This window comes from Chiloscyllium plagiosum, unplaced genomic scaffold, assembly GCF_037043375.1.
Source record: "Chiloscyllium plagiosum isolate Xiang-an unplaced genomic scaffold, Cpla_swu_hap1 HiC_scaffold_8, whole genome shotgun sequence".
NCBI lineage: Eukaryota > Metazoa > Chordata > Chondrichthyes > Orectolobiformes > Hemiscylliidae > Chiloscyllium > Chiloscyllium plagiosum.
This window is the reverse complement of record NW_028270146.1, coordinates 40,356,567-40,377,395: the sequence shown is the minus strand read 5'-3', so window position 1 is coordinate 40,377,395 and position 20,829 is coordinate 40,356,567. Positions and strand designations below refer to the sequence as shown.

The 20,829-nt window shown below is 41.2% G+C and overlaps 2 protein-coding genes across 8 annotated transcripts in view; one reads left to right on the top strand and one right to left on the bottom strand.

Moving 5' to 3' along the window:
• Window positions 1-20,829, bottom strand: part of LOC122553497 (uncharacterized) — a 113,756-nt gene that overhangs the window by 14,278 nt on the left and 78,649 nt on the right. For 2 of the 4 annotated variants that reach the window (XM_087989740.1, XM_087989739.1), the window contains exons 3-4: window positions 6,001-6,742; window positions 3,309-3,530 (exon numbers count right to left, since the gene is read on the bottom strand). In XM_087989740.1, the coding sequence (XP_087845866.1) occupies window positions 3,309-3,530; window positions 6,001-6,679 (901 nt within the window). In that variant the 5' untranslated portion in view covers window positions 6,680-6,742. Of the gene's footprint in view, window positions 1-3,308; window positions 3,531-6,000; window positions 6,743-9,580; window positions 9,960-20,829 lie in introns of those variants that run through there. The other 2 variants (XM_087989741.1, XM_043697339.2) reach the window with 2 other exon arrangements.
• Window positions 10,397-20,829, top strand: part of mis18bp1 (MIS18 binding protein 1) — an 85,201-nt gene continuing 74,768 nt past the window's right edge. For 2 of the 4 annotated variants that reach the window (XM_087989738.1, XM_087989737.1), the window contains exon 1: window positions 10,397-10,456. The gene's annotated coding sequence lies outside the window, so the exon portion shown is untranslated. The remainder of the gene's footprint in view (window positions 10,457-20,829) is intronic. The other 2 variants (XM_087989736.1, XM_087989735.1) reach the window with 2 other exon arrangements.

Sequence of the window (20,829 nt, the reverse complement as noted above, 5' to 3'; positions counted from 1 at the left end):
TCAACCTGAGGTGGGATTTTAAATCATGTATCCAGAATATTAATCTGGGATCTGGGTCTTTGGATTAATAGCCCAGTGACATTACCACAACACCATCGTCTCCCCTACACTGTCTGCTAAAAGCACTCCTACTTCCTAGTCAGAAGACACTGGAGTTATGCAACAAATCCAGAACATTTATTTAAATGTTACAGCTCAGAAGACAATTATGTGGCTCATTGTGACTTTACCAGTCCCTGGTAAACTTTTTGATTAATTCCATTCGCATGTCCTTTCCCCAAAGAACCGTAGTATTTTTCTCTTTAAACATTTATCAAGTACCCTTGTATATTACTATTAAATCTGCTTCCACTAGCCTTTCAGGCAGCACATTCCAGATTAAAATTCACTGTTAAAAAAATGTTCCTCACATTATCTCATATTCTTTTGCCAATCATTTTAAATCTTAATCTCTAGTTACTAACCCTTTTACGTTTTTTCTGAAATACTTTTTAAAATGATTAGTATTTTGAATACCTGTAGCAAATCATCTTTGTATCTGCTTGGCTTCTGAGATAAATTTAAGCTGACACTTCTGTGCAGTAAGTGTGTTTTGAATTTTAGGCCAAAATTCTGTTAATTCACTCAGGTGAATCCAAAGTATCACATGTCATGATTTCAAGATTTTGAGTTATTTTAATGTTCTCTCAACCAACATATTCAAAACCAAATTGTTTAGCAAGTTGTCTATCAAAGTCTACAAAAAAGTGTGCATGCATTAAAAAGTAATATTGAATATATTAAACTTTGGAACAACTTAAGATGTATTAAAGTTTTGTATAAATGCAAAATATTTTTATTTTCCCTTTCACATGATCCATGCAGCATTTTCCGTTGTTATTTCAAATTTACAGAATGTTCAATCAACACTGAATACATAAACATAGTTCCAAACATCTGAAAGAAAAATACAATATTCTCTAAACCAATTACCAACTTTAAATGAATACTAGATTAGAGGGAAATTATAACCTTGTAATGTAATAGTAATTTCTTCAAGTGATTTAGGCTTTAGTATATCCATTCAATGATGAGTTTCACTTTAAATTTATTTGCCACAGACCTCCCACTCTATGATCTGCCTAGTCCATTTCCACTGCACTTCCATCTTAACCTTGAATCCCAACATTGTTCTTTCCCCAATCCTTCCTCCATTCTTACTTTTACAGTTCCTATCTTCATTGCCATGAGGTCAAATTTGCTCACTACTTGTCTTGGCCTCATTGCTGGACTTGTTTCATGCCTAGTTCTCAGTCTTGACTCTGCTTTCACTCTAAGACACTTCCACTCCGGCTCCCACTCCCACACCATTTTTAAAAATATCTTTAAAGTCCTTCAGATCTGTGGCCACCACAGGGGGCGTCTCCTAGTTTCAGCTTCTTCGGGCTTCTGTTTTGAACTCACCCTGAAGTCATAGGCTTCAACTAGTGGCAGATAACAGTGCAGGTAACAGCTGCTTTCTCAGTATGCAATTGGCTTTTCCAGGCAAGAAAATGTCTGAAGGAACCCAACTCCAGTTTAAGCAATGATTCCTGAAATAATCTGGATTCACTTCACATTATGATTTTCAAACAACCACATACTTAAATGTGGATTCATTGTATTTCAAATTCTGGATATTGCATTTTTTGTAAATTACTTTTGAAATTGCTTTCTCTTCCAATTTCAGGTTATTGACTACTACTTCCTTAATTACAATACCAGATTGATTATGGTTTTGTTATTTTGCTGTATTGTTATCATCCAACTGGTGGTGAAATTCGAATAAGCTCAGCCAAATGTTTCTCCAGCATGGTGCAACACATTTCCGCTCTAAATTCATGATAGAAAGTAAGCTGTCAATTGCAGATTTTATTCCCTAGTGCAGGTTCCCAATTTTACCATGAGCGGAACATTTTTGACATGAATAAAGTACGGTCTTCATGCAAAGACACAAAGACAAAGAGAGAAACAAAACTGAATTCAAGTAGATGCATGACCTAGGTTGCTTTCACATAAATACCCACAGACTGGATAGCAGGGTGCAGATAAGTTTCCTTATTATTTGTTAGATTACATAGCTCTATGGAAAGTAAAGGAAGAATGTAAAAGAGGATGTAGCTGCATTGTTCATCTCCATTACATTCTTCTGAGAAGAATTTAAGCATAGTTGCAGAATTAGGCTAGATGGCCTCTCATGCTGGCTCTATCGTTATAAGATCACAGTTTATTTTTGTCCTTAAGATCAAAGGGGGAGTGAAGTTATATATTGGTTCCTTGAAGAATCTAAAGTCCTATCAATTTCAGCCTTGAACATAGTCAATAACTGAGCAATCACATATTTACAATTTTCCACATGAAGAAATCTCTCAACTCAGGCCTTAATGCTGACCCCTAATACTAAAAACTTGTTTCTGCACAGGTTACTGCCCTATGTGATCTCACCAACATCTTTTGTTGGCAATAGTATTTTGTCACTAAAACTTTCTAACGAGATTTTATGTTTTCTTTTGATTATTATGATGTCATTTTTACTGCCCTTTCACTCACTAACTGCTTGCTGCCTACAATTCACCTCCAAATGTGCTGTCTCTAATGCCAGCTTGTGTACTTGCTCCATCAACACCAATCGCAGCTCCTCCTTTGCCCTTTCATACCACTATCAGATGTTCTTTCGGATGTTTACATTCCATGGTTCAGAATTCTCTCCTCAAAACTGTCTTCACATCCTATGTCTCATCATCCATTTCTTCCTCATGATTAGAAGTATCTTGCTCCTTCATTAAAAGGAGTTATATAAATGCAAATTATGGTAGGTGCAGCAGTCATAATTGCAATAATGCCAATCAAATGGTGCACTAATTACTTTCTTCCAGGGCATCTCATCTGGCAATCTATAGGAGGAAATACTGTTTTATATTAAAAAAAAAGTTTGACTGAAACACTAACAAATGTACTGGAATTTCTTCAAAACACTTAAAATATTCAGCAGTTCAGAAATTCCACAGGCTCTATAAATGGAATTATGATTAAAAAAAGAAAATAATAACAATTCTGCAAGTGAATTTGGAAATGTGGCAAACATTGAGTGAACATGATAAAAACAGAATACATTCCAGACACATGCCTTGTTATAAATATATTCTAACATACATCAGGAAATGGATCAAAAGGTTATATCAATATCAAAAAAGCTTAATAAATCGGTGACACATTTAAATTTTCCCAGATTCCTTGCTTTAAAAGGAACATCTATACACGAATAAAGTTTATTTCTAAAATCTACTCACAGCTAAGTTCCAATTCAGTGATGTTTGGCAAGTTCTCCAACATACTGTGCACAAAATTGCTGTTCATTAACATAGGTGGCTTGCTGAGGCTCACAGAAAAACTACAGACATTCGACAACTGCTCGAGTGCTGTCTCAGACAGTGGACCATTGATGCTATTCAAAAGTCTCAACTTCTCTAATTGAAGGTGAGAGATGTACTGTGGCTCAAAACTGTCACATTCTGTAAACACAAACATTTTGTTTTTGATTCATGTGCTACTTACATTTTCAAAATAACAAGGTTAGTTTACCAAATTACATCAAAGTAACAAATCTCCTGTGACATCGCTGATGGCTAATCAGTGATGAAATTTTATCACACAGTTGAATTATACCATATAATAAATATTATTTCATTGTTAAGGCACATATACAAAAATTAAAGAGATCGCAAGACACACAAATTATACACATCCTGTTATCAAATACCATTTTAAGAGATATTCTAGCATTGTTCTGATAAGCAAGAATGGAAGCAAAGACTACTCCCCGAAAGCAATTTGACAAAATATATTGTCGTTGATTAGATCAAAGGCTACAGCAAAGATAAGAATACATAGTGCACCATAATTACAGAATATAATTTGCGACTTTGATCATGGCAAAACAAAAAAACCCCAAAGAACTGTGCATGCTAGAAATCAAAAAAACAAAGTCAGGCATTGCTGGGGGGAAAAAAAAAAATCAGCAGGTCTGGCAGCATCTGTGGAGAGAAATCAGAGTGAACGTTTTGGGTCCAGCGACTCATCTTCAGAATGAATAAAGGGGTCTGCAGGAGGGTCACTGGACCCAAAATGCTGCATTCTCTCTATTGACACTGCCAAACATGACAAATACATTTAACTTGATACCTCTTAACTTGAAGTAATAAATATGGGATCCTTTACCAATTGGTATGAGCAGGATGAGAAGCAGTGAACATTTCTGTCCATAGCAGATCAGCAAATCAACAGCAACAGAAGAAGGAATTGTAACAAATGGAGAGAAAAAGGATAGGCAATTGGGAACTTGGAAGTGTAATTGTGCGCAACTTCGGAGAATGAGGTTTGTTCTTTCTTCCCAGAGACCCGGGTTCAATTCCTGCCTAAGACAACTGTGTGTGTGGAGTTTGCACATTCTCCCCATGTCTGCGTGGGTTCCCTCAGGGTGCTCTGGTTTCCTCCCACAATCTAATTAATCTAATCTAATCTAAGTAACTGACCTCCACTCCTCAAAGTCTACCCACCGTCTCAAAGCACAAGTCATGAGCATGACAAGTATCTTTATGTAAAGTTATACTGGCACAGAAACAGATCCTTTGGTCCAATTTGTCCATACCAAACAGACATCCTAAACTGAACTAGCCTCATTTGTCAGTGTTTGGCCCATATCCTTCTAAATCCTTCTTATTCATGGACCCATTCACTAACACCAGTGCACAGTAGCAGTGTACATCAGAAATTTAATAGGTGTCTTTCCAATTGGCTACACTAATGGGGGTGGCACGGTGATTCAGTGGTTAACACTGTTGCCTCACAGCACCAGGGTCCTGGGTTCAATTCCAAAATCGGATGACTGTCTGTGTGGAGTTTGCACATTCTCCCTGTGTCTGCATGGGTTTCCTCCGGGTGCTCCAGTTTCCTCCCACAGTCCAAAGATGTGCAGGTTAGGTGAATTGGCCATGCTTAAATTGCATTAGTCAGAGGGGAAAAAGGAATTTGGTGGGTTACTCTTCAGAGTTTCAGTGTGGACCTGTTGGGCCGAAGGGCCTGTTTCCACACTGTAGAGAATCTAATCTAATCTAATCTAATCTAATCTATGAAATGCACTGTGATGACTTGCGAAGGGATCTCAGGAAGCACTTTCTAATTCACAATCCCTAGCATCCAGAAGAAGGGACAGCAGATCCTTGAGAATACTGCCACATAACACATCTGCCTTTCTTCTTCCCTTTTGGCCCACTGCATAGACTCAAAATATACACCTGAAAAAAGGTGTGACCCTCAAATTCCAGACATATATGTCATTTTACTTTCGCAGTTACTTCCCACTCTTATCTTTCTGCCCTTAGTATTTCAATGAAGCTCTGTGCACGCTCCAAGAATACCTTTCAGCTGAGCACTTCACAACCTCTTGACTTAATATCTTTTTCAACAATGTTAGATTTCAACAGTTGTTCTAGTTTGTTTATCTTGGTTGGTTCAGGTTTTGTGTTCCTCTTTTTGCTGTGAAGCAGCATCTGTTTAAGATTGTGCCAATCACACCTCTTATAGTCATCTTTTATTTCTTTATTTGTCATATTGCCACTTCCTTTGCCCTGTGGACACTTCTCTCATTTAATCGCTCCTGCCTACCACCTTATTACAGAATTTCCTCCCTTTTACCCATCGTCCTGCAAGCACACCCCTTTCACTTGCTTAAAGCCTATTACATTCCCAACATTCTAATCCTGATGCTAAGTCTTCGGCATGAAAAGCTAACTCTTTTTTCCGCTACATAGAGACTTGGGTTTTAGTCTCAGCCAGGTGGGTCAGATGCATTGGCATTGTGATAATATCATAGTTACACGTCTGACAAATGTCTGATAGCTGAGTCTTTTCTTACCTGTTGTTATTTTTATATTTTCTGATAAAATCTCCACAGCAATTCTTCTCCTATAGCCTTTTACTTACCTGTCAGTTTAGGAGTTGTCATTTCTGGTGAGGTAAAACATAATGATAAATTCTCCCAATTTTCCACAGAACTTAGTGACAGTTCCCTCAGTTTTGGCAATCGAAACAAAACATAGCGAAGTGATATCAAAGAAGGGCTTTTCTGTCTGGCGTGAAGTGTCAATGCTTGTAATTTTGATAATTCTGCAAGGTGGTGCAATGAACTGTCCTGGATAAATACTGAAGTGCACAAAACCAAATGAGTCAGTTGTTTGAAGAAAGCAATTTCTCTTAGCAGTTTTTGATCTAGCACTTTTAAATTATTACTCAGTTGTAATTTCTGTAAGTTTGCAAGTGATTTCAAAGTGCTTAGACTCTCCAAATTTTTTTTCATATCAATAGTAACAGCTGTCAGGTCAGGTAGTAAATTCACCATCCTCTGTCGTTGCTTCTGTGTTGCTTCCTTAATCACCACAGATCTTATTCGCCTTTTTCTTAGTGTTCTCCAAAAGAACGAGTTAAAGCATGGTAAACTTTTCAGGACAATTGTACCGTTCGTCCATAAAGTAGGGTGATCAATTAACTGTTGTAAGTACTTGCAGGTTGCACGGACGTTAGCTTTTCCTTCTGGTGTTAGATATCTAAATACTTCCAACAATATATCCTGAGGTAGGTTTAACCAGTGATGAGGTTTTTCCATATTCTATTCTTCCTTAATACATCCAATTAATTGCTTCTGTACCAATATTTTCCATATTAACATCTACAAGAAAACAAGAAAATATCACAATACTTGACGAGGACTCTTCAAATATTTTGTATTAGTTGTCAATGTAGATTTAGATTCAGAAGAAAAAAAAAATTCACTGAATTCTAACTTTTTTAAAAACTCATATACAAATCCACTTTCTTGTCTCGGGACAACAGTAGGGTACAAAAGGAGCAATGGATATGTACTTAAACATTTTCATCTCTTTCCCAGTAAAGACATTTCTACCATTGCTTTACTTATTTGCTGTAACTGCAGAACCACATCTCAAAATTTCATTTTTCCATCAGCTAACTTCACAACCTAACCCATAATTGAAAGCCATAAAAATTAAACACTATTTGGTTATACGTGATAAACAGACAAACGGTTGCACTGTTAGAGCTCTTAAGTGAGATCTTAAATACTCTTTATGAATAGATTCATGCAAAAGATCCCATGAAAATACTGACAGAACACTCTCAGTTCCCTCTGGCTATTATTTATCTCTCAACCAATACCACTATAATAACTTGGTTATTCATCTCACTGCTCTTTTTGACCCTGGATGTGAATGGTTTACCACATTTGCAATTGTTCCAGAGGCTGGATCAAAAAAGAAGTGTTGTACTTTTGGTCACCATGAGATCGTGAAAGGTGCCCACATAATGTAAATAATTTTAAAAACTGACAAGTGCACACAAAACCAACTCATGAGTCAATTGTACCATAATGAAAATATATACAATTTTACTTCTAAATACACAGTATCCACAAAATTGTATTTCACAATAAGACAATATTCAACCTCCAATATATCTTTTATATGTTTTGCAAAACAAAACTGAAGCCTATGACTTCAACAATTTAGTATAGTGCCATTAATGTCATGAAACACCCTAGCATTATAAGTATGACCTGCACCACTTAATTAGATAATAGGTCAAAATGATTAAGAGTTTGGTCAATGAGTAAACTTTAGGGAGTGCTTGAAGGTCAAAAAAAGGAGTTAAAGAGGTGTTTAGATTAGATTTTTAGATTAGATTAGATTACAGTGTAGAAACAGGCCCTTCGGCCCAACAAGTCCACACCGACCCGCCGAAGCGAAACCCACCCATACCCCTACATTTACCCCTTACCTAACACTACGGGCAATTTAGTATGGCCAATTCACCTGACCCTGCACATCTTTGTGATGTGGGAGGAAACCGGAGCACCCGGAGGAAACCCCGCAGACACGGGGAGAACGTGCAAACTCCACACAGTCAGTCGCCTGAGGCGGGAATTGAACCCGGGTCTCTGGCGCTGTGAGGCAGCAGTGCTAACCACTGTGCCACCGTGCCGCCCACAAGGTGTGGGCAGGGAATCCAGAGCAAATGCAGATACACAAAAAGACCAAAGAAACAGTTTATGGTTAGCTCATGACCTGGTGGAAATTGCAGAACTAGGCAGAAGAGAGACCTTTGACAATAAGAATTAACATTTAAATATTATAATGTTACTTGACTGGTAGCTGGTGCAGATCAGCAAAGACAGAAAGGTATTAAATTAGATTGTTTAGATTCCCTACAGTGTGGAAACAGGCCCTTCGGCCCAACAAGTCCACACCAACCCTCTGAAGAGTAAACCACCCAGTTTCACTCTGATTAATGCACCTAACACGATGGGCAATTTAGCATGGCCAATTCACCTGACCTGCAGGTCTTTGAACTGTGGGAGGAAACCGGAGCACCTGGAGGAAACCCACGCAGACACGGGGAGAACGTGCGAACTCCACACAGTCACCCAAGGCTGGAATTGAACCTAGGACCCTGGTGCTGTGAAGCAGCAGTGCTAACCACTGAGCCACCATGCCAACCTATTTACAAAATAATCTTATGAGTCTCAGGTACAGGTTTAACAATCGTTTATTAAACCAACATTTTGAGAATGTATCCAGAAGAGGATTCTGAAGTAGTATACTACCCATCAGCAAAAACTATCAGATTTTTAATTTTAACATTCTAAGTCACATAGACAATACATATTCAAATTCCAAAACAGTCTGATTCAGACAAATAACTTATTTCCCATATATCAAAAATGGTAGCAGTGCCTAAAGTTTCTGGTCTTAATCTACTCTCTCAATAACCATGTATGGCAATCTCCTATTTCAGCAGCTTTTCAAACTTGCTTGCGTGTGTTTTAATTATTTTTAACCTGACAATCATTTTAAAATATAAACAAAACGAGTTATATAATGAATCTTACCTAATCAAGCTAATTAAATTCCCTACTTCTTTCTAATGTAGTTGCTTACATCATCTTAAAGGTTTTTTAAATTCTCCCCAAATAAATTGATGTGCGGTTAACTCATGCCAGACCCAATATTTTCCCCAACAGGAAGGGAATGGGATTTGCTTCAAGATGAGACATAGACAACATGATTTTGATATCGTCAGATTGATAGTGTAATGTTGGAGACGAGCCAGAAGTATTGCAAATGTCGAATCTAGAGAATATGAAGAATCATTTTCAACAATTTTGCAAATTTTTAACTTTAAAAAGTATCCATGAAACTAAAATAATCATATTCATTTTAAAAGGCAAATTTCATGCACTTTCACACAAATTTCAAAAGACACTTTGCATCTAACCACCTTTTGACCCACTAGGACTGAGCTAGGACTCAACCAAATAGTCCCAATCCTCTTTTTTTTTTACCTACAGCCTTAATTCCCTACTTCCTTTTTTCAATCCTGCCTCCAGCACTTCTTCTCCATCCCCAAACCCCTTGCAGTTTCCTGGAATCTAGCACCACCCTTACAAAGTGTATTCCAGGTCATATAACCTATTCCTTTACAACATACTCACCTCTTCTTTTTAAGATATTTGATTTTGATTAATTGTAACATATACAAAGTACAGTGAAAAGCTTTGTTTACCAGCAGTACAGGCAGGTGAGGGATCTGAGTGAAGCAGGGATGTTCAGAGCAAAGGTTGTGAAAAAAAACTTAAGAGGCATTCACATTACATTGCAAATGGAGTGAGCTACGCGAGATCAACATTAACAGATCAGTGTCTTTTGAAGTTAGAGAGTGTCTTCATCAATCTAGTAACTGTCGGGAAAAAGATTTGAATACATCTCCCGCACACTCTTAATAATCACAACTTCGTCAGTCTCTCCACAAGAGCTGAAGTCCCTTACTCTGGTTTCATTCTGATCTATGTCCACCCCCAAAAACATTTTACCAGAACTGGCCTAGTCTGAAACGCGGGATTTTTGCGTAATATCCGTTTTTGTACCCTAAACTCCAACTTATAAAACCATAAACACAGTAAAAACGTTAAAACGAGTACAAATGCTATTTTCCGACAAAGTTAAAAATCACACAACACCAAGTGAAAGTCCACCAGGCTGGACTATAACCTGGTGTTGTGTGATTTTTAACTTTGTACATCCCAGTCCAACACCAGCATCTCCAAATCATATTTTCCGACAGTTTGTGAAAATTTACTACCTACCATAAGTTTCTACCATCATATGATCGACTCTGCGCGTGCGCGAACCTCATCACTGGAACCGCGCGCCATTCAGCGCATACGCACATGGTCTATTTGTGACGTCCCACGCGTTCATTGGGCTGGCCGAAGAGCCAAGGTCCAATCAAGTGCCGATGCCTTGGATTCGAACATTCCTAACGATTTTTTCGGTTTGAAATGGTTGTTGCGGGAGACACGGGAGTGCGGGTAAGTTAACGGATTTGTTTCTGGAGTCGGAGATCGACGAGGTTACCCGTTCAGAAGGCAGAGGGAAGGGAGGACGGAAGGACGGGTTCGCGGTGCTTGGAAATGGTGGGGGAGGAGTCGTTCGCGCTGACTGTATTGTGTATGCTCACTCCCATACAATGACAGCAAAATTGGAGCTACATAGGGAAAATTGCAATAGAAGTTTAATTCATTCCCTTTTTATCGAGACGTGGACGGCCCAGAGTTACTTATCTAACCGTGACCCCAAATACGTTTGGGCGATTTGGTCAAAATCAGTAATGCGGGCGGAGAAAATGGAGGGAACTCTATGAAATGAATGCCTGGTTATGATGGGCGACCTGCAGACTGTTGACTTAAGTTGCCTGGAAAAAATTCTCTTACGTTGTTGGGTTGACTCATTCAGACAGTTGAATTGCTGCGGAATGTTGGTTTGTCCCTATGTTTCCTAACTGTACGAAATGATTTATTGGTTTGGTGCTTTGATGAAGTAACTAGGTGCAACATACCTAGCGACAAAAATACTACAACGGATGGAATCCAAATTTGACAAACCGGAGGCTGGAAGAACACAGCAAGCCAGGGAGCATTAGCAAGTGGAGAAGTCAACATTTCGGGCATAACCCTGCCTCAGGAATGGGGGTGGGGTTAGGGGGAGGTGCAGATAAAGAAGGGGGAAGAGAAGGGTTACGGGTGGGGAAAGGGGCAGAATGATGAGGTGGTGATAATTGAATACAGATGGTGGTTATGACCTGGTTGGTTGATGGGAGGGGTAAATCTGCTTGGTACCTAGAAGAGTTAATGGGAGGAGGTGGGGATGGATAGGAAGGTTATTTGAAATTGGAGAACTCTAATGTTGACAGCTCTGGGCTGTAGGCTACCCAGGCAGAAGATAAGGTGGTGTTCCTCTGAATAGTGGTCTGATCCACTGTGGAAATGGAGGAGGCTGAAGGTGAATATGTTGGACAGGGAGTGGGCAGTGGGATTGAAATGGATGGTCAGGCTGGCTGAGAGGCTTGGCAAAACGTTCCCTTAGTTTATATTTGGTCTCACCTTTTATAGAGAAGGCTACTTTAGGAGCACCGAATGTAATAAACTAGGCTGGAGGAGAGGCAGGTGAACATCTACTCGGGGGATGGTTGGTGGTGTGTACTAAGGAGTGATTGAATTGAATGGGTTCTTGTGGACGGCAGAGAGGGGTGGGAAGGGGAAGATGTTCTTGGTGGGGTCTAGAGTCACAGAGGTGCACAACACAGAAACAGGCCCTTCAGTCCAACTCGTCCTTGCTGCCCAGATATCCTAACCTTATCTAGCCCCATTTGCCAGCACTTGGCTCTTATCAATGCTGATTGTATTAGCCTCCACCATTTCCTCAGGCAGCTCACTCCATACATGCACCAGCCTCTGTGTGAAAATGTTGCCCCTTAGATCCCTTTTATATCTTTCCCATCCCACTAGAGGGCTGCCTAAGTGACAGGGTTAAAAGCATGTTGTTTAAAATAGGTGGACATCTGGGATGCTTGCGAGTGGAATATCTCCTCATCAGAGCAGATGCAATGGAGACAGAGGAGTTGGGAAAACAGGATGGAGTTTTTGCAGGACATGGGGTGGGAGGAGGTATGGTCCAGGTAGTTATGAGTGTCTGAGAGTTTATTGTAAATGTCAGTCCATAAACTAGAGAACAGAACGTTACAGTGCTGTACAGGTCCTTCAGGCCTTGATGTTACATCAACCTGTGAAACCAGTCTGAAGCCTATCTAACCTCCACTAATCCATTCTCGTCCGTTTGCCTATCCAATGACTATTTAAATGCCCTTAAAGTTGGCAAGTCTACTATTGTTGCAGGCAGGACATTCCATGCCCCTACTACTGAGTAAAGAAACCACCTGACATCTGTCCTATTTCTATCACCCCTGTATGTCCCCTCGTGCCAGCCATTCAAGGAAAAAGGCTCTCATTGTCCATCCTATCTAACTCTGATTATCTTGTATGTCTCTATTAAGTCGCCTCTTAACCTTCTCTTAACGAAAACAGCCTCAAAGTCTCTCAGCCTTTCCTCGTAAGACCTTCTCTCCATACCAGGCAACATCCTAGTAAACCTCCTCCGAACTCTTTCCAAAGCTTCCACATCCTTCCTACATGAAGTGACTGTTGGTGAGGAATGATATTCAGTCCCTTGCAAGGGGGGGACATAGAATCAGAAGGTGTAGAGTCAGTATGAATAGAGCTTAGAAATTCTAAGGGTAGAAGGACCCAGTGGGAGTTATCTACAGGTCCCCAAACAGTAGTCTGGATGTAAGGTGTAAGTTGAACAAGGAATTGAAATTGGCCCGTTGCAAAAGTATTACTACGGTTGTTATGGGGGTTTTCAACATGCAGGTAGACTGGGAGAATCAGGGTGGTACTAGACCCCAAGAAAGGGAGTTTGTGGAGTGCCTCCGAGATGGATTCTACCAGGGAGAAGGCAATTCTGGATTTGGTGTTGTGCGACTAACCAGATTTGATGAGGGACCTCAAAGTAAAGGAGCCATTAGGAGGTAGTGACCATAATACAAATATTAATCTGCAATTTGAGAGGGAGAATCTGAAATGTCAGTATTTCAGTTGAACATGGGGAACTATGGAACTATGAGGGAGGAGCTAGCCAAAGTTCAATGGTGCAATACCCTAGCAGGGATGGCAGTGGAAGAATAATGACAGGTATTTCTGAATACAATGCAGAAGGTGCAGGATCTGTTCATTCCAAAGAGGATGAAAGATCCTAAGGTGTGGCAGGGGGGCCAATGGCTGACGAGGAAAGTTATGGTCTGTATAAAGATAAAAGAGAAGTATAACATAGCAAAGATGACCAGGAAGCTGGAGGACTGGGAAACTGAAGCAACAGAGGATAACTAAGGCAATGCGTAGAGAAAAAAGTGAGGTACAAAGGCAAACTGGCCAAAGATATAAAAGAAGATAGTAAAAGCTTTTTTAGGATGTGAAAAGAAAAAAATGGTTAAGACTAAATTTGGGCCCTTGAAAACAGAAATGGGTGAATTTATTATGGGGAGCAAGGAAATGGCAGAAGAGTTGAATAGGTACTTTGGATCTGTCTTCATTGGGGAAGACACAAGCAATCGGACCTATGGTAATGGAATAACTGAAGGGAATTTATATTAGGCAGGAAATGGTGTTGGATAGACTGTTAGGTCTGAAGGCTGATAAGTCCCCAGCACCTGATTGTCTGCATCCCAGGGTATTTAAGGAGGTGGCTCGAGAAATCGTGGACGCATTGGTAATCATTTTCCAATGTTCTATCGATTCAGGATCCGTTCCTGCGGATTGGAGGGTAGCTAATGTTGTCCCACTTTCCAAGAAGGGAGGGAGAGAGAAAACAGGGAATTAAGACCGGTTAGCCTGACTTCAGTGGTGGTAAAGATGCTAGAGTCAATTATAAAAGATGAACTTATGACTCATTTGGATAGCAGTAACAGGATAGGTCAGAGTCAGCATGGATTTATGAAGGGGAAATCATGCTTGACTAATCTGGAATTTTTTGAGGATGTAACTATGAAGATAGACAAGCGAGAGCCAGTGGATGTAGTGTACCTGGACTTTCAGAAAGCCTTTGATAAAGTCCCACATAGGAGATTAGTAAGCAAAATTAGGGCACATGGTATTGGGGACAAAATACTGACTTGGATTGAAAATTGACTGACAGGAAGCAAGGAGTAGTGATAAACGGAATGGCCAGCAGTGACCAGTGGGGTACTACAAGGTTTGCTGCTGGGACCACAGCTGTTTACAATCTGCATTAATGATATAGGTGAAGGCATTAAAAGTAACATTAGCAAATTTGCTGATGGCACAAAGTTGGATGGCAGGGTGAAATGTGAGAAGGATGTTATGAGAATATAGGGTGATTTGGACAGGCTAGGTGAGTGGATGGATGCATGGCAGCTGCACTTTAATGTGGATAAATGTGTGGTTATCCACTTTGGTGGCACGAACAGGAAGGCAGATTACTATCTAAGAGGAGTCAAGCTAAGTAAAGGGGCAGTACAACGACATCTAGGTGTCCTTGTATTTCAGTCAATGAAAGCAAGCATGCAGGTACAGCAGGCAATGAAGAAAGGTAATGGCATGCTGGCCTTCATAACACGAGGAATTGAGTAAAGGAGCAAAGAGGTCCTTCTGCAGCTGTACAAGACCCTGGTGAGACTGCACCTGGAGTATTGTGTGCAGTTTTGGTCTCCAAATTTGAGGAAGGATATTCTGGCTATTGAGGGAGTGCAGCGTGGGTTCACGAGGTCAATTCCTGGAATGGTGAGACTATCATATGTTGAAAGATTGGAACGACTGGGCTTGTATACCGTTGAGTTTAGAATGTTGAGAGGGGATCTGATTGAGACGTATAAGGTTATTAAAGGATTGGACACTCTGGAGGCAGGAAGCATGTTTCTGCTGATGGGTGACTCCAAAACCAGAGGACACATTTTAGAAATAAAGGATAGGCCATTTAGAACAGAGTTGAGGAGAAACGTCTTCACCCAGACAGTGGTGGATATATGGAATGCTCTGCCAGTGGAGGCCAAGTCTCTGGGTACTTTCAAGAAAGAGATGGAGAGAGCTCTTAAAGATAGTGGAACCAAGGGTTATGGGAATAAGGCAGGAACAGGATACTGATTGTTGATGATCAGCCATGATCATAATGAATGATGGTGCTGGCTTGAAGGGCCAAATGGCCTACTCCTGCACCTATTGTCTATTGCTTGGAACTATAGGCAACATTCCAAGCACAGCCACACCAGAGTTTTATACAGCTGCAGCATGACCTCATGGTTCCGAAGCTCACCATCCCTCTACCAATACAAGCTAACACACTGTATGCCTTCTGAACAACCCTATAAACCTAGGTGGCAACCTCCAAGGATCTATGTACATGGACACAGATCTCTCTGCTCATCTACACTACCAAGTATCTTACCATTCGCCCAGTACTCATTTTATTCCTGTTACTGTTTTATCTATGTCCATCTGTAACCAGCAACATCCTTTGTCACTATCCACAACTCTACACCAACCTTAGTGTCATCCGCAAGTTTACTAACCCATCCTTTTATGCCCTCATCAAGGTCATATATAAAAATGACAATCAGTGGACCCAAAACAGATCCTTGCAATATGCCACTAGTAACTGAACTCCAGGATGAACATTTCCCTTCAACCACCACTCGTGTCTTCTTTCATCTCGCCAATTTCTGATCCAAACCACTAAATCACCCTCAATCTCATGCCCCCGTATTTTGTGCAATAGCCTACTGTGGGGAACCTTATCAAACACCTTACTGAAATCCATATATACCACATGAACCATTTTACCCTCATCTACCTGTTTAGTCACCTTCTCAAAAAACACAGTAAGGTTTATGAGGCACGACCTATCCTTTACAAAACTGTGTTGACTATCCCTAATCAAATTGTTCCTTTCTAGATGATTATAAATCCTATCTCTTATAACCCTTTCCAACACTATTCCAACAGAAGTAAGGCTCACTGGTCTATAATTACCATGGTTGTCTCCCCTTCTTGAACAAGGGGACAACATTTGCTATCCTTCAGTCTTTTTGTACTATTCCTCTAGACAACGACGACATAAAGATCATAGCCAAAGGCTCAGCAATCTCCTCCCTTGTTTCCCAGAGAATCCTAGGATAAATCCCGTCTGGCCCGGGGCCTCATCTATTTTTACACTTTCCAGAATTGCTAACACCCTCTCCTTGTGAACCTCACTCCCATCTAGTCTAGTAGCCTGTATCTCAGTATTTTCCTGAACGACATTGTCTTTTTCTAGTGTGAATACTGATGAAAAGTATTAGTTTCATGCTTACCCTATCTCTTCTGACTCCACGCACAACTTCCCACTACTATCCTTGATTGGCCCTAATCTTACTCTAGTCATTCTTTTATTCCTGATATAGCTATAGAAAGCTTTAGGGTTTTCCTTACAACTCCCTCTGCCTGATAGGTACATACTTATCAAAGATCCACAGTAGCTGTTCCATGAATGAGCTCCACATTTCAGTTGTGCCCATCCCTTGCAGTTTACTTCCCCATCCTATGCATCCTGAATCTTTCCTAATTGCATTGTAATTGCCTTTCCCCCAGCTAGAAATCTTGCCCTGCGGTATATACCTATCTCCTTCCATCACTGAAGTAAACATAACCGAATTGTGGTTGCTATCAACAAAGTGCTCACCTACCTCCAAATCGAACACCCGGCTGGGTTTATTACCCAGTACCACATCTAATGTGGCCTCGTCCCTTGTCTACATAGTGTTAGGAAACCCTCCTGCACACATTGGACAAAAACTGACCCACCTAAAGTACTTGAACTATAGTGTTCCCAGTCAATATTTGGAAAGTTGAAGTTCCCCATAACAACTACCCTGTCAGTCTCATTCTTATCTTGACCAAGTGAAGTTAAGGGTCGGGTGGAAGTTGTTGGCAAATTCGATGAACTGCTTCAGTTCAGCCTGGATGCAGGATGCAGCACCAATGCAGTCATCCATGTAATAAGGGAAGAATTAGGGAACGGTATCTCTGTATGTATTGAAGACTGACTTTGACGTAGCCAACAAAGAGGCAGGTGTAGCTGGGACCTGTGCGAGTGCCCCTGGATTTGGAGGAAATGGGAAGAAATGAAGGAAAAATTATTGATGGTAAGGACTAATTTGGTGAGGCAGAGGAGGGTATTGGTGGAAGGGGACTGGATGGGTCTGTTGGACAGCAAGAAACTGAGGGTCAACAGGCCATCATTGTGGGGAATGAATGTGTGTAAGGACTGCACGTCCATAGTGAAGATGAAGTGCTTGGGACTGGGGAACTGGAAGTTTCTGAAAAGTTGGAGAATTTGGTTGGTTTCCCAAATGTAGGTGGAAGTGCCTAGACCAAGGGGGAGAGAATGGAGTCGAGGTAGGAAGAAATGAGTTCGGTGGGGCAGGACCATGCAAAGGCCATGGGTTGGCTGGGTAGTTGGGCTTGGAGAGTACGTAGAAACGGGCAGTGCGCACCTGTGGGATTGAAGTTTGAGGCAGTGGAGAGGAGATCACTAGAGGCAATGAGGACACGAACAATGTGGGTGACAGTGGCTTGATGGATCGTGGTGGGGTTGTGATCAAGTAGGAGGTAGGGTGTGGTTTTGGAGAGTTCCCGATAAAAAGGTGAAACTAAACATAAACTAAGGGAATGTTTTGCCAAGCATCTCAGCTGGGACTGTAAGGGCCAGCCTGACCACCTGGTCACCGCCCATTCAATTCACCTTCCCACTCCCTCTCTGACATGTCCAACTACGGCTTCCTCCCATGCCACAGCGAATCAGACTGCAAATTGGAGGAGCAACACCTTATCTTATGCCTGGGCAGCTTACAGCCTGGAGGACTTAATGTTGAATTCTCCAATTTCAAATAATCGTCCTTCCCATCCCCTAACTCCTTTTTCAGCCCTGCTTCATGCCTTCTATTCCTCCTACCGGCCCTTCCTTCTACATACCAACCAGATACCCTCCCATCAATCAACCTGTTGTACCCACCACCCATATTCCTATTACTACCTCACCATTTCACTCCTCACCTGACCATAACCCTTCCCATCTCTACCCCCTCTTTATCTGCAGCTCCCCTATCGCCTCTTCCATTCCCGAAGAAGGGTTATATCCAACTGTTGACTTCTCCACCTCCTGATGCTGCCTGGCTTGCTGTGTTCATTCAGCCCCCTGTTTATCTACTTAATGAAAGACTGGCATTAACTGTGCCTCAGCATGGATCCTTGAACAATATTTTGTTGACGTGTAGCTCGTACGGTCATAGGATAATAAAAGAAAGCGTTAATTTCACCACAGCCGGGGTATCATGTTGAATTACACTCTCAGAAGCATGTTAATAGTTCAGAAAGGAGCTAATTGAATTAAAAGCAGGGGTAGGTGTTATGTTTTCTTTAATGAACTTCTGTTGGGATACAGGAGGCTATTGGAGGACTGCAGGGATAAGTACTGGGTCCAGAGTTATTTACTATATGTTTGGATGATATTAATTAATTACTGCCAAGTTTGAAGTTGACACAAAGAGGAGGGTAACAGTTACAGAGAGAATTAGACAAGTTGAGTGAGCGGACAGAAACTTGACATGGAATATGACATGCAAAAATGTGAAGTGATGCACCGTGACAGTGTGAATGGAGGAGTTGAGTAATATTTAATTTGGGAACTACCACAAAAAGCTGCAGTGGAGGAATTTGGTGTTCTCGTGCATGAATCCCAAAAAGCTAATCTCAAGTGCATTGGGTTAAAGAGAAAGCAAATGGATTGTTTGCCTTTATTAAAAATGTGACCTTCTGGAAATGTACAAGATTCTTCAAGGACTTGATAGGGAGATATGGAAAGGTTTGTTTCTCTTTGCGGGACAGTCTAGGACCAGAGGACACAATCTGAGAATAAAGGGTTTTACATTTAAGATGAAGATGGGAAGGAATTTCTTGAGGGTTATAAATCTGTGGAATTCTTTACCACAGAAGCCTGTTGATGTTGGGTTATATTGAAGGCTGAGATGGACATTTTTAATCAGTCAGGCATTTAAGGGTTATGGAGAATATACAGCTGAGTTGAGCTGAGGTTTGTCACTGCTATGATTGAATTGAATGGTGTAGCAGATTTGATGACCTGAATGTCCTATATTTGCACTTCCACACGTATCATTTATTGTATCCGTTGCTCCCGACGCGGTCTCGTTTACACTGGGGAGACTGGACACCTACTCGCAGCGCACTTCAGAGAACATCTCCGGGACATGCGTACCAATCAACCCAATCGCCCTGTGGCCAAAAATTTCAACTCCCACTCTGCTGAGGACATCCAGGTCCTGGATCTCCTCCATCGCCACTATCCTTAGCATCCGACGCTTGGAGAAAGAATGCCTCATTTTCCGCCTCAGGACCCTTCAACCCCATGGGATCAATATGGACTTCACCAGTTTCCTCATCTCCCACCCCACCCCACCTTACTCCATTCCAACCTTCCAGCTCAACACCTTCCTCATGACCTCTCCCACCTGTCAATCTTCCTTCCTACCTGTCCGCTCCACCCTCCTCTCCGAACCTATCACCATTACCCCCACCTCCATCCACCTATTGTACTCTCGGCTACCTTCTACCCGGCCCCACCCCCTCCCATTTATCTCTCCACCCCCGAAGCTCCCAGCCTCATTCCTGATGAAGGGCTTTTGCCCAAAACGTCAATTTTCCTGCTCCTCGGATGCTGCCTGACCTCTGCTTTTCCAGCACCATTCTAATCTTAACTCTAATCTCCAGCATCTGCAGTACCCACTTTCGCCTGGCCTATGTTTGCGTCTTTGTCTCATAGTCCTAAGTATTACTAAAACACTACATGGCATTTTGGCTGTGGACTGACTCATGCCATAAACAGTTTTGGTCCTGTTATCTAAGGAAAGCTATCCCAGCAATGTAAGTAGTCCACAGAAGGTTCACCTGGTTGATTGAGTATGAAGGAAGATTCAGTAGGTTGAGCTTATACTCATTAAAGTTTAGAAGAATTAGAGGGGGTCTTATTGAAACATTTAAGATTCTTAGGGGACTTAATGTGGTAGATGTGCAGAGGTTATTTCCTCTCTAAAAGAGTCTGTGACCAGAGGGTTTAATCTGAATAAGGAGTCATCCATTTAAGACACGTGAAAATTGTATTTCTTTTGTCTGGCTAATGAATCTGGAATGTTGTATAGTGCAGAGCTGGACATGTTTCTAATAGAGTCATAGAGGTCTGCAACATGAAAACAGGCTCTTTGGCCCAGCCTGCCCATGCCACCCAGTTTCCACAATTTTAACTAATCCCATTTGCCTGCACTTGATCCATGTCCCTCCATACCTATCCTATCCATGTCACCTGTCTAAATGTTTCTTAAACTTCCACCACTACCTCTGTGTGAAAGAATTGCATCTCTGGACCCATTTGTGTCTCTTCCCCTCTTAAACCTATGTCCTCTAGTTCCCCATCAGTGTTATCTATGCCTCTCATGATTTTATAAACCTCAATAAGATCACTCCTCAGCTTCCTGTGGTCCAGGGAAAAGAGTCTCAGCCTATCCAACCTCCCCTTGTAACACAAACCTTCCAGTTCAGGTAGTGTCCTAGTAAATCTTTTCTGTGCTGTTTCTTGTTTAATAATATCCTTTCTATAGCAAGGCGACTAGAACTGCATGGATTACTCCAAATGTCTTGTACAGCTGCAAAACGATATCTCGTCTCCTATACTCAATGTTCTGACCAATGAAAGCTAGCATGCCAAGTTGTCTTCAATGCCCTGTTTA